Source organism: Alexandromys fortis, unplaced genomic scaffold, assembly GCF_014885135.2.
Source record: "Alexandromys fortis isolate MF-2015 unplaced genomic scaffold, M_Fortis_MF-2015_v1.1 scaffold_3, whole genome shotgun sequence".
NCBI lineage: Eukaryota > Metazoa > Chordata > Mammalia > Rodentia > Cricetidae > Alexandromys > Alexandromys fortis.
Window position 1 is genome coordinate 29,520,410 of NW_026067909.1, and position 22,203 is coordinate 29,542,612.

At 51.2% G+C, this 22,203-nt stretch overlaps 2 protein-coding genes across 10 annotated transcripts in view; one reads left to right on the forward strand and one right to left on the reverse strand.

The window, feature by feature from the left end:
• Nucleotides 1–832: 832 nt before the first annotated feature.
• Ing1 (inhibitor of growth family member 1) lies at nt 833–8,485 on the reverse strand. 4 transcript variants are annotated; one of them, XM_050136931.1, is made up of 3 exons: nt 7,027–7,150; nt 4,610–4,679; nt 833–2,632 (listed from the first exon to the last, which is right to left on the reverse strand). In XM_050136931.1, exon 3 carries the CDS (start codon nt 2,484–2,486, stop codon nt 1,929–1,931), a length of 558 nt encoding a protein of 185 aa, XP_049992888.1. In that variant the 5' UTR covers nt 2,487–2,632; nt 4,610–4,679; nt 7,027–7,150; the 3' UTR covers nt 833–1,928. The 4 variants fall into 4 exon arrangements, with proteins under 4 accessions (XP_049992888.1, XP_049992889.1, XP_049992887.1 ...); XM_050136932.1 differs by lacking the exons at nt 4,610–4,679; nt 7,027–7,150 and adding an exon at nt 8,114–8,485; XM_050136930.1 differs by lacking the exon at nt 4,610–4,679 and having other exon boundaries at nt 7,027–7,175.
• A 3,766-nt stretch (nt 8,486–12,251) lies between these two features.
• Nucleotides 12,252–22,203, forward strand: part of Cars2 (cysteinyl-tRNA synthetase 2, mitochondrial) — a 29,488-nt gene continuing 19,536 nt past the window's right edge. For 2 of the 6 annotated variants that reach the window (XM_050136920.1, XM_050136915.1), the window contains exons 1-6: nt 12,252–12,502; nt 12,688–12,738; nt 14,487–14,604; nt 17,901–17,972; nt 18,469–18,574; nt 20,787–20,870. In XM_050136920.1, the coding sequence (XP_049992877.1) occupies nt 12,324–12,502; nt 12,688–12,738; nt 14,487–14,604; nt 17,901–17,972; nt 18,469–18,574; nt 20,787–20,870 (610 nt within the window). In that variant the 5' untranslated portion in view covers nt 12,252–12,323. Of the gene's footprint in view, nt 12,503–12,687; nt 12,739–13,686; nt 13,848–14,486; nt 14,605–17,900; nt 17,973–18,468; nt 18,575–20,786; nt 20,871–22,203 lie in introns of those variants that run through there. The other 4 variants (XM_050136917.1, XM_050136916.1, XM_050136919.1 and 1 more) reach the window with 3 other exon arrangements.

The following is a 22,203-nucleotide window of genomic DNA, read 5'->3' on the forward strand; positions in this document are numbered from 1 at the left end:
TGTGTGGTCTTGGCTGGACTGGAATGGAATTTGTTATATAGACCAGGCTGACCTCAACCTCAGAGATCTCTGCCTCCTGCTGCACTGAGTATTTTTGTTTATATGTGTTGAGTGTTTGCCTGTGTAAATGTAAGTTACCTCTTGCGTGCCCAGTGCCCATGAAGTCAGAAGGAGGCATTGGTTCCCATGAGCCATGTGGATGCTGGGAATCAAAACTGAGTTTTCTGTAAGAGCAAGTGTTCTTAATTGCTGAGCCGTTTCTCTGACCCCTTTTATGATATATTTTAGCTTTCTTCATCATTTATTAAACTCTGGCTCAGTCGGATTTTTGTTGTTTTGAGACAGGGCTTCTCTTTGCAGCCCTGGATGGCCTTGACCTCAGAGATCCGCCTGCCTCTGCCTCCCAGTGTTGGGATTAATGGTGTGTGCCAGCACTGCCAGGCTAGTAGATTTATTCCTAAAGGTTCTAATACTCTGCCAGAAAGTAAAAGTGTCTGTGAGCATCGATGAACACAGGGCTAAAGTTTAAGGCATTACTGGCTGTGACACAGTGCTCACCCAGTAACTCTACAATGGAAAGACCAGAAAACGAATTTATGCCCAGTGTAAGAAAAATTCTCAAAAGTCAACAGCTACCTGACGGACACTGCCAACGACAGGCGCCACAGTGACTCTACAGTGACCTGGCCCAGAGGCCCCACAGACGGATCAAGCAGTGTGCTTGTCACCCAGGGATGTGGGTAGCTAAGGACGCGATGGGTGGCCAACGTCAGCTGTCAGCAGCGGTCTCTGCCAAGCAGCCACAGACAGCACATAAGGAAATAAGCATGGCTGTGTTCCAATGAGTCTTTATTTATAGACACTCAAATCTGAATTCATAGGACTTTCATGTATCGTGAAATGAGATTTCTCAAAGCACTTAGAAACACAGAGCCCATTCTTAGCTCACAGGCCATACACAACAGATGGTGGGGCTGACCTCTAGTACACAGTCACTTCCTAACCTCTGCTCTAAGTAGTTTTGACATTGATTTGCTGGCATGGACATAATGTCTACTTCCTTATTATGTGACATCAGTAATATACAATTTGCTTAAGGCTTTGTCTAAACTGCTGGTGTATAAATTTTTAAGACAAAAAACTTTAAAATTATTTATATGTTAAAATTAGATGCTAAAGAAACAAACTGGTCAAGTTTCATTTATTTCTTGACACAACATCTACACAGCTCACACACGCAGCAGGACGCGCACCTTGGCTTCACAACAGCACCAGGCTGCACTTCCGGTTATAATACAGCAGGGGCGGGGTGGCTGGGAAATGTACCTGTATACACTTCATAAGTTAAAGGTGGCTACACTATGACCTAGGGTAGCAAAGGCAAGATTTGAATCACTTGTGTCTGACCTATAAAAACTGTACCCAGTCATTTAAAATGGCCAGTTGGGGAATAGGCCATGTATAAAATGTCATGTAAAATTTACTCATTTACCCTTTTAAAAAATAATATTTAGACTTTAAACCTTTGACCAGCTTGTCATGTGGATATACACTGTGGTAGAGAGAAGCAAGCACTCTTGCTGCACTTCAGCAACCTGGTGAATTTTTTTTTTTTGTAAACCATAACATTTTTGTTAAAACAGCCAAATTAAATCTCTTCTTTATACATCTGTTATATTACTTCCAAGTCACTCCCCAACCCCCAAAACCAGTCTGACATTTGCTGCCATGTTTAATTGGAACCTCTCTTTGTAGTTTCTAAACTGCTGATCTGCAGCCCCAGTCTGGTTACAGGTACACCATGAAGACACAGGCTGTCTCCGCCGTCCCGAGGAGAGGACCCCCCCATCTGACCGTCCTCGGACTTCCGCAAAGGCAGCGACACAAATACACTGGCGGGTCTGTTCTCATGTGTGAATGTCCACAAACTACCTGTTGTAAGCCCTTTCTTTCTTGGACTTTTCCAGGGCTTTGTCCATTGTTTTCTCGTTTTCCCCCCGACATTTGGGGCAGTACCACTTGCCCTTTGGTTTATGGTTGAGTCCCACGCAGGAGAAGTGGAACCACTCGATGGGGCACTCGTCGTTGTCACAGCCAATCATCTCTCCATAGGAGACCTGATTGCACAGACAGTACGTGGGCTCGTTGGGGTCAATGGGGAGGTCTGCGGGAGAGGCTTCCCTCTCTGCTTTGGCCTTAGAGCGTTTCTTCTTCTTTGAGGTTTTTGCTTTCTTCTCCTTGGGCGTTCCTGAGGTGATGTCATCATGGTCGTGATTATTAGATGCATTCTCTCGATTCTCGTTGTTTCGCTGCCTCCGGGACCGCTTGTTATTCGGCTTGTCTGCCTGAGCGATGGTCTCACTCTTTGACTTGTCCTGGCCGGCCTTGCCGCTGCCGCCAGTGCTGTCGCTGATGTCCTGGTGGGCTTCGAAGAGCTCCACATGACTGTCCACCTGCCTGGTGCGGTTCTCCACCAGCTCCACCATCTGACTGACGATCTGGATCTTCTCATCGCCCAGCTCCTGGCTGCGGATCAAGGCCCTCTGGATGCAGTGCAGCACCCGCCTCTTCTGGGTGCCGTCCGTCTCCCGCTTGAACTTCTCATAGTAGTCATCCAACTCCTTCAGGATCTCTACAACAGAAATAGTCTGCATTACACATCGCAAGGAAAGAAGCCCAACACCAACTGAATCAAAAATCACGAGGGGCCCCAGTTCCCTGTGTAAAACTCTTGCCATGTGTGAGCCGTGGCTCCCACCTAGCAAAGCTGAGGAGATGAACAAAAAGTTCAAGCTTAGGTAAAGGGCTTCAGTTTCAACTGTTTCTTCCCCAGTCCATTGTATTTTCACAATTCCTGTCCAAATATCTCTGTAAGAACTTAGAGCTTTTATTCTGTATTTCTTTATGTTCGGGTTTTGTTCTCCATCTTACACGAGACAGAGTCTCACTGACTCTGGAGCAGGGAGCGAGCACCTGTCTCCACCTCCCCTGTAATTGACAGGCACTTCTTACCCGTGTTCCTCGCGTTTGAGATCAGGACTCCCCACCCCCTTGCATCTGAGCATCTCAATGTCTGTAATACTCTACAGAGAAGGCGTGTGGACCCTATGGCTTACAGACTGGGACTGCAGCAGAGGCTCTGTGTGTACCTGTCCTCTTGAACCACTCTGGCATGATGTTCTGTATTACTGAAAACAAGAATGCTTTGCTCAAGACAACCTTGCTTTAAAATCAAAGTGACAGATTTGACTTTACAACTTGTAATAATTAAATTTATGGCTTATAATACTGTTTTTTTAAAACAGTCTCTTTGTGTAGCCTTGGGTGCCCTGGAATCTACAGAGATCTTCCTGCCTATCTCTGAGTACTCAATATTACCATTCTGAGAACTAAACCCTAGTATTAAATTTAAGCCTTCTTAGGAAGGCTAAAAATAAGTCTATATGCTTATAAAATATTTGGCAAATGGAATTAGACAATTTCCCAAGAAATAAAAGCTGTTAAGAAGTCTAAGAATTCAGCTCAGTACAGCCCCTATTCCAGGACTCACGGCACTGTGGCAGAAGCGCGGGTGTGAGGCCAGCCTGGGCTACACACCCAGACCCCGTCTCAAGAACAAATAGTGTTCCCTTTGCAGACAGTCCCTAGAGCCTGGGTGTTTTCATGATTTGGCTTTGTGGTAACCCACGGCCACAATGCAAGGAGGGATTTCTGCTTGAGGTGTAATGAGTATCAACACTGCCTTACAAGAAGTGCTGGAGATCGCTCTCACCCACAGCTCAGGTTTATAAGGCCACCAAAGCCTTAGACAAGTGCCAAACCCATCTTTGTGTGCTTATATCCAAGTATGGTGAGTCTCTTTGTCAAGCAGATAGAGATCCTTTGCGCCGAGCATCAAATCAGTCCAACTAGGGGTGAAAAGTAGGAAAGTAGGGGAATGGGTGGGCGTCTGTAACGCTGACGGAGGGAAACCCTGCAAAGTGGGTGGCTGCAGCAGTGAATGCTTCAAGACTACAAAGGATCTCAGGCCAAAGATGCCAGAGAGCGCTTCAAATGCCAGAAATGAGCAAATAAAATCGTTGGCCACTTTAAAAATAAGGGATTAGACAACTTAAACATTGTGCACCAAAGTCTAATTATATACACAGAAAGGTCCTTGAGTAATTTTCCTCAAATAGCAAATAGTACCAGATTTTTTCGAGACCCTTTTGCCATTTCTTAAGGCAACCACTGGAAATCAGAAGGGCTATCCAGAAACTCTGCTCTCTTTTCTCCTGACAGTGAACGTAGGAACTCAGGCAGAGGTCAGCAGAGGTCTTTGAATTCCAGGCCAGTGTAGCTTATACAGGCCAGCCAGGAGTATATATGGAGACCCTGTCTCAAAACAAACAAAAATAACAACAAAAATCCTACAAGATATCAACAAGGGCTGACACGGAAGTACCGGGGAAGGCTATGTTCAGGTTCTGGAGCATTCCAGGAAGAATTACAAGACATTATCCCACTGCAAAGGAGGATGAACAGTCCCAGTCTCCAAAGAGACAAGTCAACTGATCTGACTTATCAAAAATAACCCAAAATAGGCATTTTTTGGCATGATGGCACATACCTTAAATTCCAGATTCACAGGCATTAGAATTTTTAGGAGTTCCAGGTCAGCTAAGGCTACGCAGTGAAACCTTATCAAAAAAAACGATAGTAAGTGAACAACAACCTAAATTTTGTGTTATTTAAGTGGATTTAACTTAGGCTTAGCCAGTAGTCAGGTTTCTTTTCTTTGTAACCCAGCACGGTTAATACATTAGACAATCAAAGCTGGCCTTGAGTTGCTGATCTTGCCTCCGACGGGATTACAGGCATGTGTCATCGCACCCAGCCATATTTAAAAAATAACGCTGGTATTTTATAGAAGAGCAATTCTATCCATTGCTAAATTAAATTTGAACAACTGCTTCTTTCAGCTTTAGGTGAAGCTTATGGAGAAAAATCCCATTAAAAACTTACCACAAAGTTACTGTGGGCCCCACACAATAGCAGTTACCCTAAGCAAAGTAATCAATAAAACCACTGAAAGCAGCAGACAGGAACAACGCAGCTGAACTTCGGAGTGCTGCTGGACCGCCATAAAGTACCAGCGGAGGTGAATAAACTGCGGGAGATGGCCCGCAGTACCATCTAGTCTGTCCTGTTCTCTAAAAGCTATTTTAACTTACATAAGGTAGTCTAAGTTTCTAATGAGGCAACTGCTTCCAAGGTATTTTTATAACATTTGAAAAATGACTCAGGCAACAAGCTCTATGTACAAGGACCGAACCCTAAGTTCTTCCAGACTCTTCTACACCCGAAGCACTGGCGACCGTCAAAAAGCTCCACCTACAACAGTAACTCTGAGCAAGCAAGGGCTTATTCTAAGGTCGGTCCACACAGCGCGGGAGTCGCGTCGGCCAGGCTCCAGGAGGACAGCACCCGAACACACCGACCCGCGACCCGACAGGACCCTCCCCGCTCACTCACGCCTCCGGGAAATGCGACAAGTGGCCGGAGCTGCCCGTGCGGTGCTGGAGCCGAGAAGACCGCAGCGGCCTCCCGGGGGCCATTGCCGCCATGGCCCCGCGGCCGGAAAGTGACCGCGATCCCGGCAGCCTATGAGACTCGCCGAGAGCGCTCCGCCCCGCCCCGAGGTCTCTGTGAATCGACGACGCTGAGGGCGGAGATCACAGGAGGCAACCAATCAAACAGCAGGAGCCGCGACAATGGCCCGCCCCAGCAGAGGCAGGAGCCAATCCGAGGCCAGAGGACGGGCGACCCGAAGACATTCAAATCAACTCGCCTCCTCCCTCCGCCCGGCCCTCTGCCACAGAGAGAATAGCAGGCAGCGGAAACACAGACCGGAGCGCGTCCCCGAGCCAGGCCCGCCCCCATGCAGGCCGTACCCCAATGACTGCGCAGCACACTGATAAGGACATTCCACGGGGGACGCTGCAACCAATCACAGGGCCGCAGAGGCGGAACGTTCCGCAATATGTTAATGACTCTCCTATAAACCGAGCTGCGAAGCTGCAGCTCGGACAGAGCGCGCAGGGGCGCTTTCCCCGGCAGGACTCGGTGTGCGGGCCCGAGCGTCGGCCTTCCACCTCCCCCAACTCTTCCGTTTCCCTGCTGCGCAGTTCTGTAAACAGGAGTAAACTCCGAGCGGCCATCCATGTCCAAAGCAGAGCCCCCTGACCTAGCAGCAAAGTTTCCCCAACAACCGACAGGAACCGGCGGGCACGCAGGCTCCGCCTCTTCGCCACTCGGGGCAGCCAGGGTCTCCGGGAGGACTGCAGGTCTCTCACCTGCCCCGCTCCTCTCGGGCCAGAGCCCCAGCTCGCGCCTACCGAACACAGCCCAGTCGTGCACCGACCCAGTCGACTACGATCCTCCCTTCCACCCTCTCCCTCCGCCAGGCACACCGCGCCGGCGCCCCTCGTAGTCGGGCCCCGGAGCCGGGTCCAGAGCCAAGGGAGGGCCCAGGCAGGCAGGGCCTGGGCGATCGCGCGACCCCGGGTCCGGACTGCCCAGTACTTTATGTAACACTCGGGTTCGGGACCGGGCGGGGGGCGGCGACTCTCCGGACCGGCACTCCAGACCGCGGGAGCCCGGCCCGCAGCCGCCTCTCCAACTGGGCACCCGCGCCCTGCGGCCGCCGCGTCCGTAATGCACTCCACCTCGCGCGGCCGCCCGCGCCCCCTCCCCGAGGACGCGGGCGAGCCCCGCGCCCCCTCCCCCGCAGCACCGCCTCATCACTTCACTACAAAGAGCGCTTTGGTCGCGCAGCCTTGCAGCCAGCCGTTCGCGCTCCTTCCTCCTCCATGTCCCGGGGCTGGGCACACAAGGACCTCGGCGTCTCAAAGGCGCTCCAGACCTTTTGTTCCTAGCCCTCCGAGGACGCCACCGGGAGCTCCAGCTCCTGCAGGACCGGCCAGCCTCGTCGCCGGGACCCGGGGATGGACGCGGCCGCCCCCGCCCATCCATCACCCGCCGTACCTTGGTATTTGGCGTCGATCTCCCGCATCAGCGAGACGTTCCTCTGCAGGTCGAAAGGCAGTGACTCGATGGAGTCCAGGTAATCCTCCACATAGTTCACCAGGTGGATCTGCTCCCCGTTGGCAGGACTCAACATGGTTCACCCCGGAGGTCCCCGGCGACTCGGCGGCTTTCCGCTTCCTCCACCCCCCGCCCCCCTCAAACAGCACTGCAAAATGCAAAAGCTCTCGCCCTCCCGCGCCCCCCCGCGCCACTTCGGCCGGGCCGGCCGGCGGCTACATCTGGCGCCCGCCGCGCCGCCTCCGGGGCCGCGGGGACCCCGGCGCCTGCAGGCGCGGGCCGCGGCGGCCGAGGCTCTGGCGCACGCCCCGCCGGCCGTGCAGGCCCCCTCCCGGGCGGCGGGCGGCGCGGGGGGCCGTGCGTACGAGCGCGCACACACCCAAAGGGGGCCGGCCACCGCCGCCCACCCGCCACCAGCGTGGAGAGCGGAGAAAGCGGGGCCGGCAGCGGGAAGGGCGCGCTCCGCCGCCCGCCTCGCCGCACTTGTCCAACGTGGAAAACCCAAATACCAGTTTCAAACACTTGGGAAACATTCAGCCCCGCGCGCAGCGCGCATGCGCTCCGCCACCCCCCTCCCTCCACCTCCCGGAGGCGGCCCCGCCCCCACCGCATTCACGCCCCTCACTGTCCCGGGCCGGGGGGCGGCGGGGCCGCGAAGGCCGGCCCGCGCGAGGGCGTGGCCTGTCACTGTCGCTGAGGGGCCAGGGTCGCGGAGGGGACAGGCGCGGGGCAGCGCGGGGCAGGGACGGCCGGCGACGCGAAACTTTACTAGGAGTTTGGCACTCGGTGGCGGACCTACTGGGCGGAGCCGCACGCCGGCCAGGCACGGCGGGGAGGTGGCCCGCTCCTCTAAGGACACTCCAGGGCCGGACGAGCCGCCACACCGCCGCTCTCCAGACCGGACTACACAGAACGCAGCCACCATCCACCGGGCTGAACTGCAGTCCCCCCGCCCCCGAGCGCGGTATAAATAGGGCCCCCGGACGGAACTGGCAACGGCAACAGCCAATCCCCTGGCGGCTCTTACCTCTGCGGCCAATCTGGACGAGAAGGAGGTGTGGTGGGGCCGGCAACGCCTCCCGCACGCCTAGTACTAGAGAGCTGTCCTCGGCGAGCAGGACCGAGCAGGCGGGTCCGAGGGAGGCGGAAATGGGCGCGCATGCGCAGGGCTCGGGCAGGGGCTGCGGACCCGCGCGGGAGGGCCGCTCCCGAGGCACCGCGGGACCACCACTCCCAGCATCCTCGGCGGCTACCCGCGCCTGCGCCGTCCTTCCCCGCCGTCCCTTTGTGTCGCCTCTCGGAGCTGAGTTTGGAATGACCTGGAGACAAAGGGGCCCCCGAGGGGTGCGCTGTGCACCTCGGAGGTCTACGGAGGGCGGGCTGGCGAGAGCAGCGCCCCGATCTTAGCCCTTGCCCTGCCGCCTCCAAGGCTGCCGGGTCCTCACCATACTGAGGAGTCTGCGGGCACCCCGGGCGCACGCCCGCAGGTTAGCGCAGCCTTCGGATCCCCATCTCGCCCTTCCCCCACAGCCCCGGATTTAGGGCTTTCTGAAAAGCCCGGGCCGAGCGAGCAGTTGCCTAGGCGACGGGCTCCGGCGGTCCCGCCCCCTTCCGGCCTAGGTGCCGCCCCGGGGCGGAGTCTGGCCTGCGGTCGCCTAATTTCGCGCCTTTGCATTGCTGCCTTCCCCTCTCTAGAGTCCCGGGTCCTCAGTCTTGCTCTGCTGCCTGGGCGGTGCTCCCGGGTCCTCCCGCCGCTGTGTCCGCTGTGTCCTCGTGTGCCGAGCGCTAATGACCACTCTCTGCCTCGCCTGTTGGAATGTCGCCGCGGCGCCAGGTCAGCTCACTGTCTTCAGCCTCCTCCAGCGTGCTCGGTGTTGTATTTCAGCCTCCGGGATTCGTCCTCCAGCAGAACAGGACTCACCCCTTCAGACCCAGAAGATGTAGTTTGGAACGGTTTGGAACGACTCTTGAAACACGGTGACATCCTAACCCCCTCGGCACGTGTGGAAGTACTCATTGCGCCCCCGTGACATCCACACTTCCACGCAGTTCTCTACAATAGAGTATCGACGGGGGCGACCGCACTCGTTTCAGCGATCGGTCATAGGAATGTCAGTGCAGCAAGAGACATTCAATTCAGCTGTCTGCTTTTCGAGTTAGATCGTTCAGATTGCGCCGTTGCTGTGGGTGTGCACCCTGAAGCACAGGGCGTACATTTTCAGCAGGCTAACGTCAGTTGGCTGTCCTGTGGTGCCTTTTTACTAACATTCAACTGCTTTCAGTACTAGCCAGAAACAGAAGTTTCACTTAGTTGCCAGAAGGAAGTATTTGTCCACTAGTCTGCACAAAGGCTAAGAATATGGCTTGGAAACACGACGTGGAATAAAGCGTGGGCAGGGGTCCAGAACTGAGTATGAAAAGTGGGCCTTATTCCTCAGAGGTCATGTAAACAGTTTAAAGCCACAGTAGCAATTAAGAGACAGGTATCTTAATCTCAGCGCTATCTAAATTTAATAAAGATTGGGTATAACTGACCCTTTCCCAAGATAGCCAAACCGGAGTTTGAACCCGGTTACCTTTGAAAGTTCACAATATTCTTAATCCATTCTGCTGCTCATTGAACTCATAGACACAAACCCAAAGACATCTTGTTCACCTGACCAGAATTATTTCACAAGTACCTACCAAATGCTAACTACAATGTTTTATGTCCTGGGAATACTGAGTATGTTCACCTCTTTGGGGTAAAAAAGTTTTTATTTTTTAAATTGACCTTATAAAGTGGCTTTCTAAGCATGCTCAGAAGACCAATTGATAAAATGTAGTTTAACTATAACCAAGCATTTTAAGTAGACTGTATAGAAAATCAAAGACTGGGAGATGGCTGAGTTAACCTGAGTTCAAACCCTTGAACCCACATGGTGGAGTGACTGAACCAGTCTGCAGAGCTGGTCCTCAGGCCTCCACATACACACTATTAATAAATACAGTCTTTAAGAAAAACCTCTTCCTGGGAGGCAGAGGCTGGGGAGGCAATGACCATGGGTCCAGAGAGAGAATCTGGCTCCTTGAGGCTCTGGTTGGAGGTGTTCCCTGAGTGAGGCTCCTGGGACAAAGGGCACCCTCCAGCTAAATGCCAATTTCCCGTTCTCACTTCAACTAGCCTGAGCTGGGCTTCCATTCCCAGTCCAAGCCTGTGGCTATGTGCAACCTTTTTGGTTTTTTTTTTAATAAGAAACAAGCCTGGGGACACCAAGATGGCTTGGCCAGAAAAGGTGCTTGCCATCAAGTCTGACAACCTGAGCTCACTCCCCAGGACCCCACCTTGTAGAAGGAAGCTCCCGAAGCTGTCCTTGGACCACCTCACTTTTGCTGTGACATACACACACATATGCAAATAAATGTATTGTTTTTCTTTTGTTTTTTCAAGACAGGGTTTCTCTGTGTAGCTTTGAAGCCTATCCTGGAACCCACTCTGTAGACTAGGCTGGTCTCAAATTTACAGAGATCCACCTGCCTCGGTTGGGATTAAAGGCGTGCGCAGCCAACACCCAGTTTAGAACTGCTATTTTAAATATCCGCTCTAGTTCTTTGAGTTCCACATTCCAACCTTTGGTTTCTGTTTTTTGACAGACACGTCTTGTATTAGAGTAAAAGCTTTCTCTAGCAGATCTTTCACTACCTGCACAGGAAGAGTTTTTGAGGGACTTTCTCAGGCCAAGCTCTTTGGTGAATTTGCAGGATTTGGCAAGAAGATCAAGAGTTTACAGTTAAGTACTCAGGGAGTGGCAGCCCACATTTGTAATCCCCAAACTGGAGTTTAAAGACTGAGGCAGGGGGGTTTAAAGGCAAGTAAGCTAGTAAGATTTACATAGTTAGAGCCTGGACTACTGAGTGAAACCATATCTCGGCAACTGAGATAGGCGGGTGGGGAAAGAGAATTGTATATCGCTATAAGAAGGAGACAAACACACACATGAAGGCAGGTGGCTGTGAAGAAGAATAATTCCGGGAGAACTTGGGACATTTGGGGACCACGGATGATCCCCATAAGGTACAGAAACATAGTCTGTTTACGTGGCAGTTTAGCTTCAAGCAGGCAGTGAGATTCCAGAATCGTCAGGAGAAAAGATCTCCAGGAACACAGCTGCTTAATCATTCCCCTGGCAGGAGAGCAGCAAAACGAGTGAAAACCAAGACCAGAAGGGCGGAGGCTGCGCAGTGTCGTAAGGACCGGACAAGCAAAGGGGACCTAACTCAGGACAGTTCTCAGGAGACGGGCAATGGAACTTTTCATCATGTTTCGATTGGTTTCTAAGGCAGGATCTCATATCGGGGGGGGCTGGTCTTGAACTTGATGCTCCTGCATCCCCCCTCCCAAAAGCTTTGATTTCAGATAAACACCACCATTGTGGCTCTAAAAATTTTTTAAGCAATTTATTCTTACGTGAATGGGTATTTCGCACGCATGCCTATCTGTGGACGATGTGTGCAGTGCCTACTGAGTCCAAAAGAGGCATTGGCCCCTCTGGAACTGGGATTATAGACTAGAGTAGCCAAGTGGGTGCTGGGACTCAAACCTGGATCCTCTGGAAGAGCAGCGTCTTTCCAGAAGACATTTCCAGTTACATATACGCGAACAGAGTCATTTCCCGGCGTTGTTCTTTCATCCTAAGGCCAAAGGACAGTGTGAAGTACACAAATACTGTGTGTACGGAATGCAAACATGTCTGAGGATGCATGTGCCGAGTGTGGCAAGGGGCATACTGGCAGTCATGCTGTGTGTATGTTGGGGTGCAGTGTGTGTTAAAGCACAGTGAGTGTAGACACGATGAGTGTACGCTGGTGTGCATAGTGTTTCTGGAGTAGGCAGTGTGTTGGAGTGTTGAGATACACACGTCACGTATGTACATAATGTTGCAGTGCACACCAGGTCTCAGCAGCAGGCACAACGACGTACACGGGGACCAATCTATCCACAAGGACGAGCTATGAGACCTGCGCTATAAAGGGGAACGGCCGAGGAGCCCTGTTTCTCACTGTGGTCAATGCGCCACTGCACAGCTGGGTTCACCGCCTGACTCCAGCCGGGGAGAGTATTCTCTTCCGGGGGTGGGCGGAGCCCTGTGGGGACTCGGGCGTGGCTTCTGGGTCGCCGGGCGTGGCTTGTTTTCAGGGGCGGGGCGGGGCCTGGCCTGCGGAATTGCCTTGTGCCGGGTTCTCTAGTGTGCCCCGACATGCTGCGGGCGCGCGGGCCTGGGCCGGGTTCTCTGCTGCTCCGGGAGGCGCTGGCTCTCGGGCGGCGCGGGCGAGCGTGGCAGCGGCCGCAAGGCCAGGACACCGGCGTGCAGGTGCACAACAGCCTCACGGGCAAGAAGGAGCCGCTGATCGTGGCCCGCACGGACGCCGTCTCCTGGTGCGTGCGCAGGCGGGGCGGGGCGTGAGGGTCTGCAGGGGCGAGTCCGCCCTGAAACCCACAGGTGTGGTGCCCTGAGCGGTCATTGAAACACCGTGTGCGCGTGTGTGCGTAATGATTGTTATCGAGGGCTTAGGGCTCTCTTTTGCAGCTATCTCACATGGTGGGTCTTAATATGTTCCTAGGTATAGCTGTGGACCGACTGTGTACGACCATGCACACCTTGGCCATGCTTGGTAAGTTTCCTTGTTTGAACTTGGTGATTTTCATGATTTGAACTTGGTGATAAAGTTAGAGGATCATTTATTGTGGAAAGGGTAAGTTGTTAGCTTGTATTTTTATCTGTTAAGTGAGCCGAGTAGTGACTGCATGCTGGGAATTGTGAGACCTCAAGTTGTTAGTCTCGTTTAGTGTCTGCAGCTGTTTTTGGTTGTATACTCAGTGCTCAGGTCTGGACACTCAGAGAGTTGGTGTGGAGGAACGCAGAGTGATTTAGATGTTTCTAAGGTTGGTCCAGGGACCCGAATCCAACCGTCATCGCCTGGCTTTGAATGGGTCACTTGCTGGAGTCCTGGTTCTTGCTTTGAGTCGAGACAGAAATGATAATAGCTCAGTGTTTGGAATCTTCATGGTAACTTCAGGAAATAGTATATATGAAGTGCCACTTAACACAGCCGTGACAGCGCTGTAGGGCCGCTCTCCTGGGAAGCACTGGAGCTGGGAGGAAGTTCTGCATTTGTTGACATTCCCCGTTTCCTAATATCTTGTTGTTGTCTTGCACATTTTTACTTGGGCAGTTTTAGACCTGAATTAAACACAAGTGTGAAGGCTAGAGGACAGCCTCAGGTGTCGTCATCAGGTTCTGTCCCCGGTTTGTTTTGAAGTAGAATCTCTCAGTGGCTGGCCAGTGAGTCTCAGGAATCACCTCCCTGTCTGTCTCCCTTGCACTGGAATAATATGGAAAATCCCGGTTCTCGAGCATGAATGAGAACAGTAAAAAGCTCTTGTCATTTGACCTTTTGTTAATGTTGTATTATAGGAGTTTTTATACTTTTAGATAGATGCAAACTCACTCAACAGCTCTAAACTTAAAAACATTAATCTTATCCTGGAACTGATGGAACTGCTGATTGCCTTTTTGTTTTGTTTTGTTTTAAAGATTTATTTATATATTATGTATACAGTGTTCTGCCTGCAGGCCAGAAGAGGGCACCAGATCTCATTATGGATGGTTGTGAGCCACCATGTGGTTGCTAGGAATTAAATTCAGGTCCTGAGACTTGAACTCGGCCATCTTTCCAGCCCCTTTTGGTTGCTTCTTGCAGGAACCCTTCTGGGCTACCAGGTAGGACTCAGTTTGTAAAGAAGTACTTGAAATAGTTCCCTATGAACCAGTTATCGACTGTAGAACACAGCTTAGAAGTTAACATAGTGGTGCTAAATTATAACACGTTCCTTTTCAAGAATAACAATCATGGGGCTGGCAAAGATGGCTCACTGGGTAAAGGCACCTCCTGTACAAGCCTGATGACCTGAGTTTGGTCCCCAGGACTCCTGGTAAAAGGAGAGCATTGAGTCCCACAAACTTCCTCTGACCTCCCTCTACATGCATGCTGCTGTAGTATGTGCGCACACACACACACACACACACACACTACATACACACACAATAATAATAAAGCTGGTGGCTGGAGGGATGACTTAGCACTTAAGAGCACTTGTTTGTGGAGGACCTGGGTCCAGTTCCCAGCACCCCGTGGTGACTCACAACCATTCTGTATATTTTCTGATTTCAGGTGCTCTGACACCCTCTTTTGACCTTGTTAGGCACCAAATAAAGATATGGTGCACATGCATCCATGCAGGCAAAACACATGAACGTGAAATAAAACAAATGAATGAGAAATAAAACAATTTTAAGTTAAAAGTCTAATAGCAACGTTGATTGTGTGTTGAAGACAAGCCAACAGTTTTTTTCTTTCAGCTCATACGTCAGATTTGACATTATCCGAAGGATCCTGACCAAGGTGTTTGGGTGCAATGTGATCATGGCAATGAGCATCACTGATGTGGATGATAAAATAATCAGGAGAGCTAACGAGGTGAGCACTTGGCCTTGATTGACAGCCCGGCGGCTGTGTGGCAGTTCTTTTCTTTGCTTATTGTATTTTTATGTATTTCTTTCTTTTTTTTTTTAACCAATTTATTTATCCTTTTATTTTACTTACATTGGTGTTTTGCCTGCGTGCATATTGTATTTCTGTGCGAGGGTATCAGATTTTGGGGTCACAGACAGTTGTGAGCTACCATGTGGGTGCTGGAACTTGAACCCTGGTCCTCTGGAAGAGCAGTCAGTGCTCATAACCACTGAACCATCTCTCCAGCCACCTCCCTCGCTTTTTGAGACAGGGCTTCGCTGTGTAGCTCTGGATGTCCTGAAACTCACTTTGTAGACCAGGCTGGCCTCGAACTCACAGAGATCCACCTGCCTCTGCCTTCCAGGTGCTGGGATTAAAGGCGTGCGCCACCACTGCCTGGTGTATGTTATGCTATGTTGTGAAAACTCACAGTGATTCAAGCCAGAGACACTTTTTTCTGACCCAGGGCATTAACTTGCATGTCTGGCTTCCTGGGAAGGCGGTGGGATGTGCTGAAGGCCAGGGGTTCTGTTGGAGTGCCGAAGCCTGGCCCACTGACTCCCGGAGAAGGAGAGGACCTGGAATAGCAAGGACTAGGGGTTTTGGCACTTGCCCTGTGTAGTTTGTTTCATGGTGAGTGCCCCGGTGTGCCCTGTGACCAGCCACTAGGGGATGAAATGTAACCGTCTGACTTTGAGAGTGCGATTCTCTTGAATAGAGGATCCAGAGGGAATAGCACAACCAGATGTGAAGACATATTTAAAAAGCTATAGATAATTCTTTATCTATGAACGTATGTACATATAAATACATGTGTGTGTGAGTGTGTGTATGTATATATATGTGTTGTGTACTTGTTTTCTCTGGGCCAGACAAGCATTGTGAATCAGAGCAGTTGTGGTCTCCCTGACTCTCTCCTGGGGGAGGAGGGAGGCCCTCACATCTCGTGAGATTGGCAGGAGGCCTCTCACCCTGAGATTGGAGAGTGGAGTGGGATTCTCTGTCGCTTAGTTGCCTTTGGGTCACCAGTGTTTCTGATGGGAACTCCATGAACTCACTGGCTCACCACGGACTTGGGTGGAATCCTTCCTTTGGTCCACACCTGCTCTGTGTTCCCTTCCATCTCCCCAGTAGAATCACAGGGCACTGTGTGTGTGTGTATGTGCGTGTGTATGTGCATGTGCACGCACTGAAGTCACATGGCACTGTGTGCGTGTGTGTGTGTATGTGCGCACATGCAGGACCTATCTGTGGCAGGTTGTATGTATTATACGAAGGCCAGAAGCTTGGTGGGAATTAAGGTATCTGTGCCCTTCTCCCTAGAGTATCCTTTGTCCCCCCCCCCCCCCCCCCCCCCCCCCCCCCCCCCCCCCCCCCCCCCCCCCCCCCCCCCCCCCCCCCCCCCCCCCCGTCTTGTCTCTCCTCCCATTCCCTGACAGCCCCTGCTCTATCTTCTTTCCGAGAAAGAACAATACTACAGAGGCCAGAAATACACATAATAATTAATGGAATTTGTTTCGTGATAAAAGATGGCATTTCACATCGCTAGGGTTGGATTATTCTGTCAATAGTGTTGACAGTTGGATAACCATCTGGAGAAAATACAAACCCAAGTTAGAGTCATGCCTCACAGCCAACCTACAGCAGATCAGAGATTAAATATAAGATGAGTGGAGCCACAGATTCCTGGCAGAAATCCCAGGATGTTTCTGTGACCTCCTTTGGGAAGGGTTTCTCAGTATGTTTCCGAGTGTAAATCCATTTATGTAGACAGACTCAGAAATAGAAAAGATTGGAAAATATAAACCAGGTTTTCAGTGTTCTGTGAATGACCATGCTGTTAAAAACCTGAAAAGGAGGAACTGAAGAGCTGGCTCAGTGGTTGAGGTGGAACTCACTATGTAGATTAGGGTAACCTTGAACTAACATAGTTCTGCCTGCCTCTGTTTCTCCAGTGCTGGGGTTAAAGGCGTGCACCAATAACACACATCCCCTGCTTTTTTAATTTTTTTTTAAAGCAAGATTTATCACATATACAGTATTCTGAGTGCAAAAAATACCTGCATGGCAGAAGAGGACACCAGATCTCATTACAGATGGTTGTGAGCCACTGTATGATTACTGGGAATTGAACAGAGGACCTCTGGAAGAGCAGGCAGCAAGCGCCCTTAACCTCTGAGCCATCTCTCCAGCTCTTTCTTTTTCTTTTTCTTTTTTTAATAAAGAGTTTATTTATTATGTATACAACATTCTGTCTCCATGTATGCCCATGTGCCAGAAGAGGGCGCCAGATCTCATTACAGGTGGATGTGAGCCACCATGTGGTTGCTGGGAATTGAACTCAGGACCTCTGAAAGAGCAGCCAGTGCTCTCAATCACTGAGTCATCTCTCCAGCCCTCCAGCTCTTTCTTTTAAATTTTTTAAAAAATTTATTCTTTTGACAATTTTATATATACACCGTGTGTGTGTGTGTGTGTGTGTGTGTGTGTGTGTGTGTGTGCGCGCGCGCGCGGGCGCGTGTGCGTGCGTGCGTGCGTGCTCATCCCCTTCGATGTTCTCTTGTTTTTGTTTTTAATAACCCGTTGGATTAATAGTGCTGCCTTGATGTGCACGCCACAGCCCTGTGGATAACTGACTTCCCCCATTCCAGCAGCCTTCACTTGCTGATAGCTCTTCAACTGGGGTGGAGCCTCATTTGCCCCTCCCCCATCTGTTCTGGGATGATTGACAAGAACTCTGCTTCTGGGCTGGAAAGTCTGTGTTCCCTGCTGGGTCCCAGTGCTAGGGGTCTTCCTGCCCAGATGCTCTGCTGTGGCCACCGCCTCCACACTCAGGAGCTGGGTACAGCCCCAGCCTAAGGACATGGGTACCAGTTCCCTGTTTAATGTGTTTGTATCTTGTCATGTCCCCAGTCGACAGGGCCCATAAGCCTTTTAACTACTGAGCTTTAGGGTGGTTTAACACTTAAAATCAACATTCCCTTCTTGGGGCTGAGCCCTCCTGGGGCGTGTGGTCACCGTCTTGTCTGCTGGGGTAGCCTAGTCTGCTGGGATGGGTGTGTGTGCAGGGGTAGCCTGGTCTGCTGGGATGGGTATGTGTGCAGGGGTAGCCTGGTCTGCTGGGATGGGTGTGTGTGCAAGGGTAGCGCCTGGTCTGCTGGGATGGGTGTGTGTGCAGGGCTGGGGTAGCCTGGTCTGCCGGGATGGGTGTGTGTCGTCCTCCGGGTGTGCTGACCTTGTGGTTGTCTGACCTTGTGCAGATGAATGTTTCGCCCGCTTCTCTTGCCAGTCTCTTTGAAGAAGAATTTAAACAGGACATGGCAGCCCTGAAGGTAAGCAGTGGTTTACCCTCCTGTAAAGGGAAGTGGCATCTCACCTGCTTTATCTAGAACATTCCAGTGTTAGTACCTTGTGGTGTCAAGACCGAAGGAAAGGACCTGAATCTAGACCTGCTGAGTAAACCCTATGATGGCCTCAGGGGAGGGAGCTGGTCTGGGGCATCAGGGTGAGCTGGATTCCTCTCCTTGGGTCTGAAGAAGCCCACGTGTATGAGGTAGGATGAAATGATTGCACCTTGCCAGAATGTCCCTGATTTATCTTACATTCCTGTCAGCGGCAGGCACATTCCTGGCACCAAGGTCTGGCTGCCTGGCTTCTTATTCTCCTCAGCAGTCTTGTCTGTTGAGAGCAGGGAAACCACACAGGAAAAGCCAGTTGGATCACTGGGGCATCCTGACTCAGAATGGCTGCCACCCTGTTGTACCGGGTCTGGGCATGAGCCCATGAGCTTGGAGATCATCCCTGGTGCCTGTGTCTGCGTCCTTGCAGGTTCTGCCGCCAACGGTGTACTTGAGAGTCACTGAGAACATCCCTCAGATCATCGCTTTCATTGAAGGCATCATCGCTCACGGCCATGCGTACTCGACAGCCTCAGGTATGGCTGGGGACCCCTGGTGGAGCTCTGAGGTGCAGGTCACGCCTGGGCTGTGTGCGCCACTTCTGTGGCTGTGTTCTTGTGAGTTCCTTGGTGCTGAGCCAGTCTGTCTAGGTAGTTTTTAAATTTTCTGTTTTTATTTATGCATGCACATGTGTCTTGTTGCACATGGAGACCAGAAGAGGGGTGAGACTCCCCAGGGACTGTAGTTACAGGCAGTTGTGAGCTGCCCAGTGTGGGCTTCAGGCACTGTGGGTCCTCTGCAAGAGCAGCAAGCACTCTTGACTACTGATCTATTCTTTTTTTCAAATTCTTTTTTATCATTTTAAATTGAATATTTATGTGTGTGGGTCAGGGGGGTTGATACATGAATACAGTAGGTTAGAGAGGGGCATCCGATCCCTCGGAGCTGGAGTTACAGGCAATATGTGAGCTGTCCAGGGTGGGTGCTAGGACTTTGCTAGAGCTTTCGGTCCTGCAGGAGCTCTCTAACTACCAAGCCACTCTCCAGCTGCCTGGGGCCTTGCTTCAGCTTTCTCTTACAACCACAGAACACAGGCAAGCTAGTCCTGACCCCCTGTGGAGTCTGGGGGTAGCTGTACAGATGCTCACTGTGGTCTTATTTCAGTTTGGGGGGTGTGTGTGTGCACATGCTAATGTAATGTAGGCATGTTAAATGCTATGAAACAACGTATTCAGCCTGACCAGCCGAGCAGTTATAAGGAGAAGTTTCTAGCAGTCTTCACAGTCTGCAGAACCACTTAACCAGATATCAGGTAAAACAGCCTCACGTGGCTTTAAACAAATGCTCCATTTCTAGCTGGTTGCCTGTCCTCTGGTTGCTAGTCGTTATGCTGGGAGAAGCGTGGGAGATGCTGCCTCCACCTGCACACAGAGGTCTGGGCACCTCGTAGCCTGATATGTGACCATGGCTCCAGTAGCCTCACCAGCCATCTGGAAGCCTCTCGCTGGTCTCTTCCTCCAGGAAAGTTCTTGAGATAGATTCCTGGATAGCTTTCTGTTCTCCTCCCACATGTAATAATATGTCGAGAAGCCAGGGTAACAGTTTTTCCACATGGGTGATGGATGGAGGGCGTATGTGGTTGGGAGCTGACCACACAGCTGGGAGGAGTCCAGTAGCATCATCTCAGTATTGGTACTGAAAGCATCATCACACTGCTCAGCCGACTGAGTAGGGATGCCACCCAAAGGCCCATGCATCTGGGTGATCGTGTTCCTAGGAGACCACAGCATTTGTTCCTCCAGAACAGGCAGCAGTGTGAGTCACCAGACACCAGTTTGCAGGAAGAACAGGGACCTGTGCTGGACCCACACCATGGTGGCCTCCATTCCCTTCCTCCCTACTTTCTGAGAGTGTTTCTCCTCAGCTAAGCTGGCTGGTACCTGCCTTTACCCCGCCCTCCCCCAGCACTGAGGTTGCAAGCATGTGCAGCCATACCTGGGTTTTATGTGGGTGCTGGGGATTTGAACACAGGTCCCCTGCTTCACTGTTCACACTCTTACCTCGGAGCCATGTTGATATTCTCTGTTGAGGAATCTTCATAAGCGCTGGAGACATGGCAGGGCCCCTGGAGACTGTTCCGTCCTGTCATGCTCACCTGGGCTATTCATCTCCAACCATACCTGTGTCTTAGGGTTTTATTGCTGAGGAGACACCATGACCACGGCAACTCTTACAAAGTGTTTAATTGATTGAACCTGGCTTATAGTTTCTGAGGTTCAGTCCATTATCTTCATGGCAGGAAGCATGGCAGCGTGCAGGCAGACATGGTGCTGGAGAGGTAGCTGAGAGTTCTACATCGGGATCAGCAGGCAGCAGGAAGAGAGACACTGGGCCTCGCTTGACTGTCTGAGACCTCAAAGCCCACCCGTGACAGGCATCTCAGAATAATCCTGGAGGTGCATGCAGTGTGCAGGCATTGTTGGTGCAGAAGATGCCTGGGTAGTGTCTCTATGTGTGTGTGTGTGTGTGTTAATGCAATGTGCAGGCATTGTTGGTGTAGAAGATGCCTGGGTAGTGTCTCTGTGTGTGTATGTGTTATTTGTGTGGTAATGTGTGTTGCGTATGCAAACGTGTGCGCACATGCATGTGCAGTCTGTGCTGAAACTGTAATTGCTTGTGAGTTGTTAGACTACAGATGTGGCTGCCTCAGACAGGGAAGTGCTGAGCTCCTAACTTTATGTTAAACAGGCAGCGTCTACTTCGATCTGCAAGCACGAGGGGACAAGTACGGCAGGCTAGTCAACGTGGTTCCCAGCGCAGCCCCAGAGCCAGGTGGGTGACGCTGGTGTCCTGTGGGCCTTGTGCAGCCTCAGCCAGGTGGGTGACAGCTGGTGTCCTGTGGGCCTCTGCAGCCCCAGAGCCAGGTGGGTGACGCTGGTGTCCTGTGGGCCTCTGCAGCCCCAGAGCCAGGTGGGTGACGGCTGGTGTCCTGCGGGCCTCAGCCTCTGAGTGTGGGGTTCTGAGGTTTGATCTGGAGCAGGGAAGACGTGGGCTGACTTGGGGTCGTTAGCCCTGCTGGGAGGTTAACTCATTTCTGTGAACAGACAAGACTGCAGAAGACCCAGGCGTGCTATTTGCCCCCTCTCCTTACTTTTTTTGTAATTTTCTCTACATGGGACAACATACATGTCACAGTGTGTCCCTCTTCTGCTGCTTGCTGCTATATACTAAATTCCCGGTGTCAGTTAGTGTATTCCTGTGCTGTTTGGGCTTCAACCATTTTGTTAGATCTAAGTTTTTTTGTTTTGTTTTTTTGAGACAGAGTATTTTTGTGTAACAACCCTGCCTGTCCTGGAAACTCACTTTGTAGACCAGGCTGGCCTCAGACTCACAGAGATCCACCTGTTCCTGCCTCCCGAGAACTGGGATTAAAGACGTGTACCACCACCACCTGCTGGTCACAGTAATTTTTATGGAGAAGAATAAAAAGCATGTAGAACTAAATTTAAACTATCTATTAAGGATGCTGAGCATATGCACAGGCCTTCAAGTTACTGCTATAAGTGACCCACATGGGTTCCTGGCTGCTTTGTATTCTCAAGTCTTCTATATTTCTCCTATATTCCTTCCCCACATCTTCTGCCATTCTTCTGAAGAACTGTCACCCCCCCTTTTTTGCTCAGTGAGATTTGCTGTTTTACATGGATTTCTCTCTAGACCGTGTGCTTCTTACATTTGGTAATTAATTTATAGGCTTATTCCAATTCTGAGTGTCTATGGATAGAGACTGATGGATAACACATTCGTCACCAATCTAATTTAAAATTTTTATTATTTACTTTATTTAAATCTAAAGATTTATTTATTATATATACAGTGCTCTGCCTTCACATCAGAAGAGGGCACCAGATCTGACTACAGATTACAGATGGTTGGGAGCCACCCAGTGGTTGCTGGGAATTGAACTCAGGACCTTTGGAAGATCAGCCAGTGCTCTTAATCTCTAAGCCATCTCTCCTGCCTTTATTTTATTTATTTATTTATTTTTTTTGCTTTTTCGAGACAGGGTTTCTCTGTGGTTTTGGAGCCTGTCCTGGAACTAGCTCTTGTAGACCAGGCTGGTCTCGAACTCACAGAGATCCGCCTGCCTCTGCCTCCCAAGTGC

Bases quoted from the DNA above. Each gene is read 5' to 3' on its own strand.
- Ing1 (XM_050136930.1), bottom strand. From the start codon at position 7,162: ATGTTGAGTCCTGCCAACGGGGAGCAGATCCACCTGGTGAACTATGTG. The intron at 2,633-7,026 runs GTACGGCGGGTG...TTTCTGTTGTAG, and splicing joins GATCGACGCCAAATACCAAG to AGATCCTGAAGGAGTTGGAT.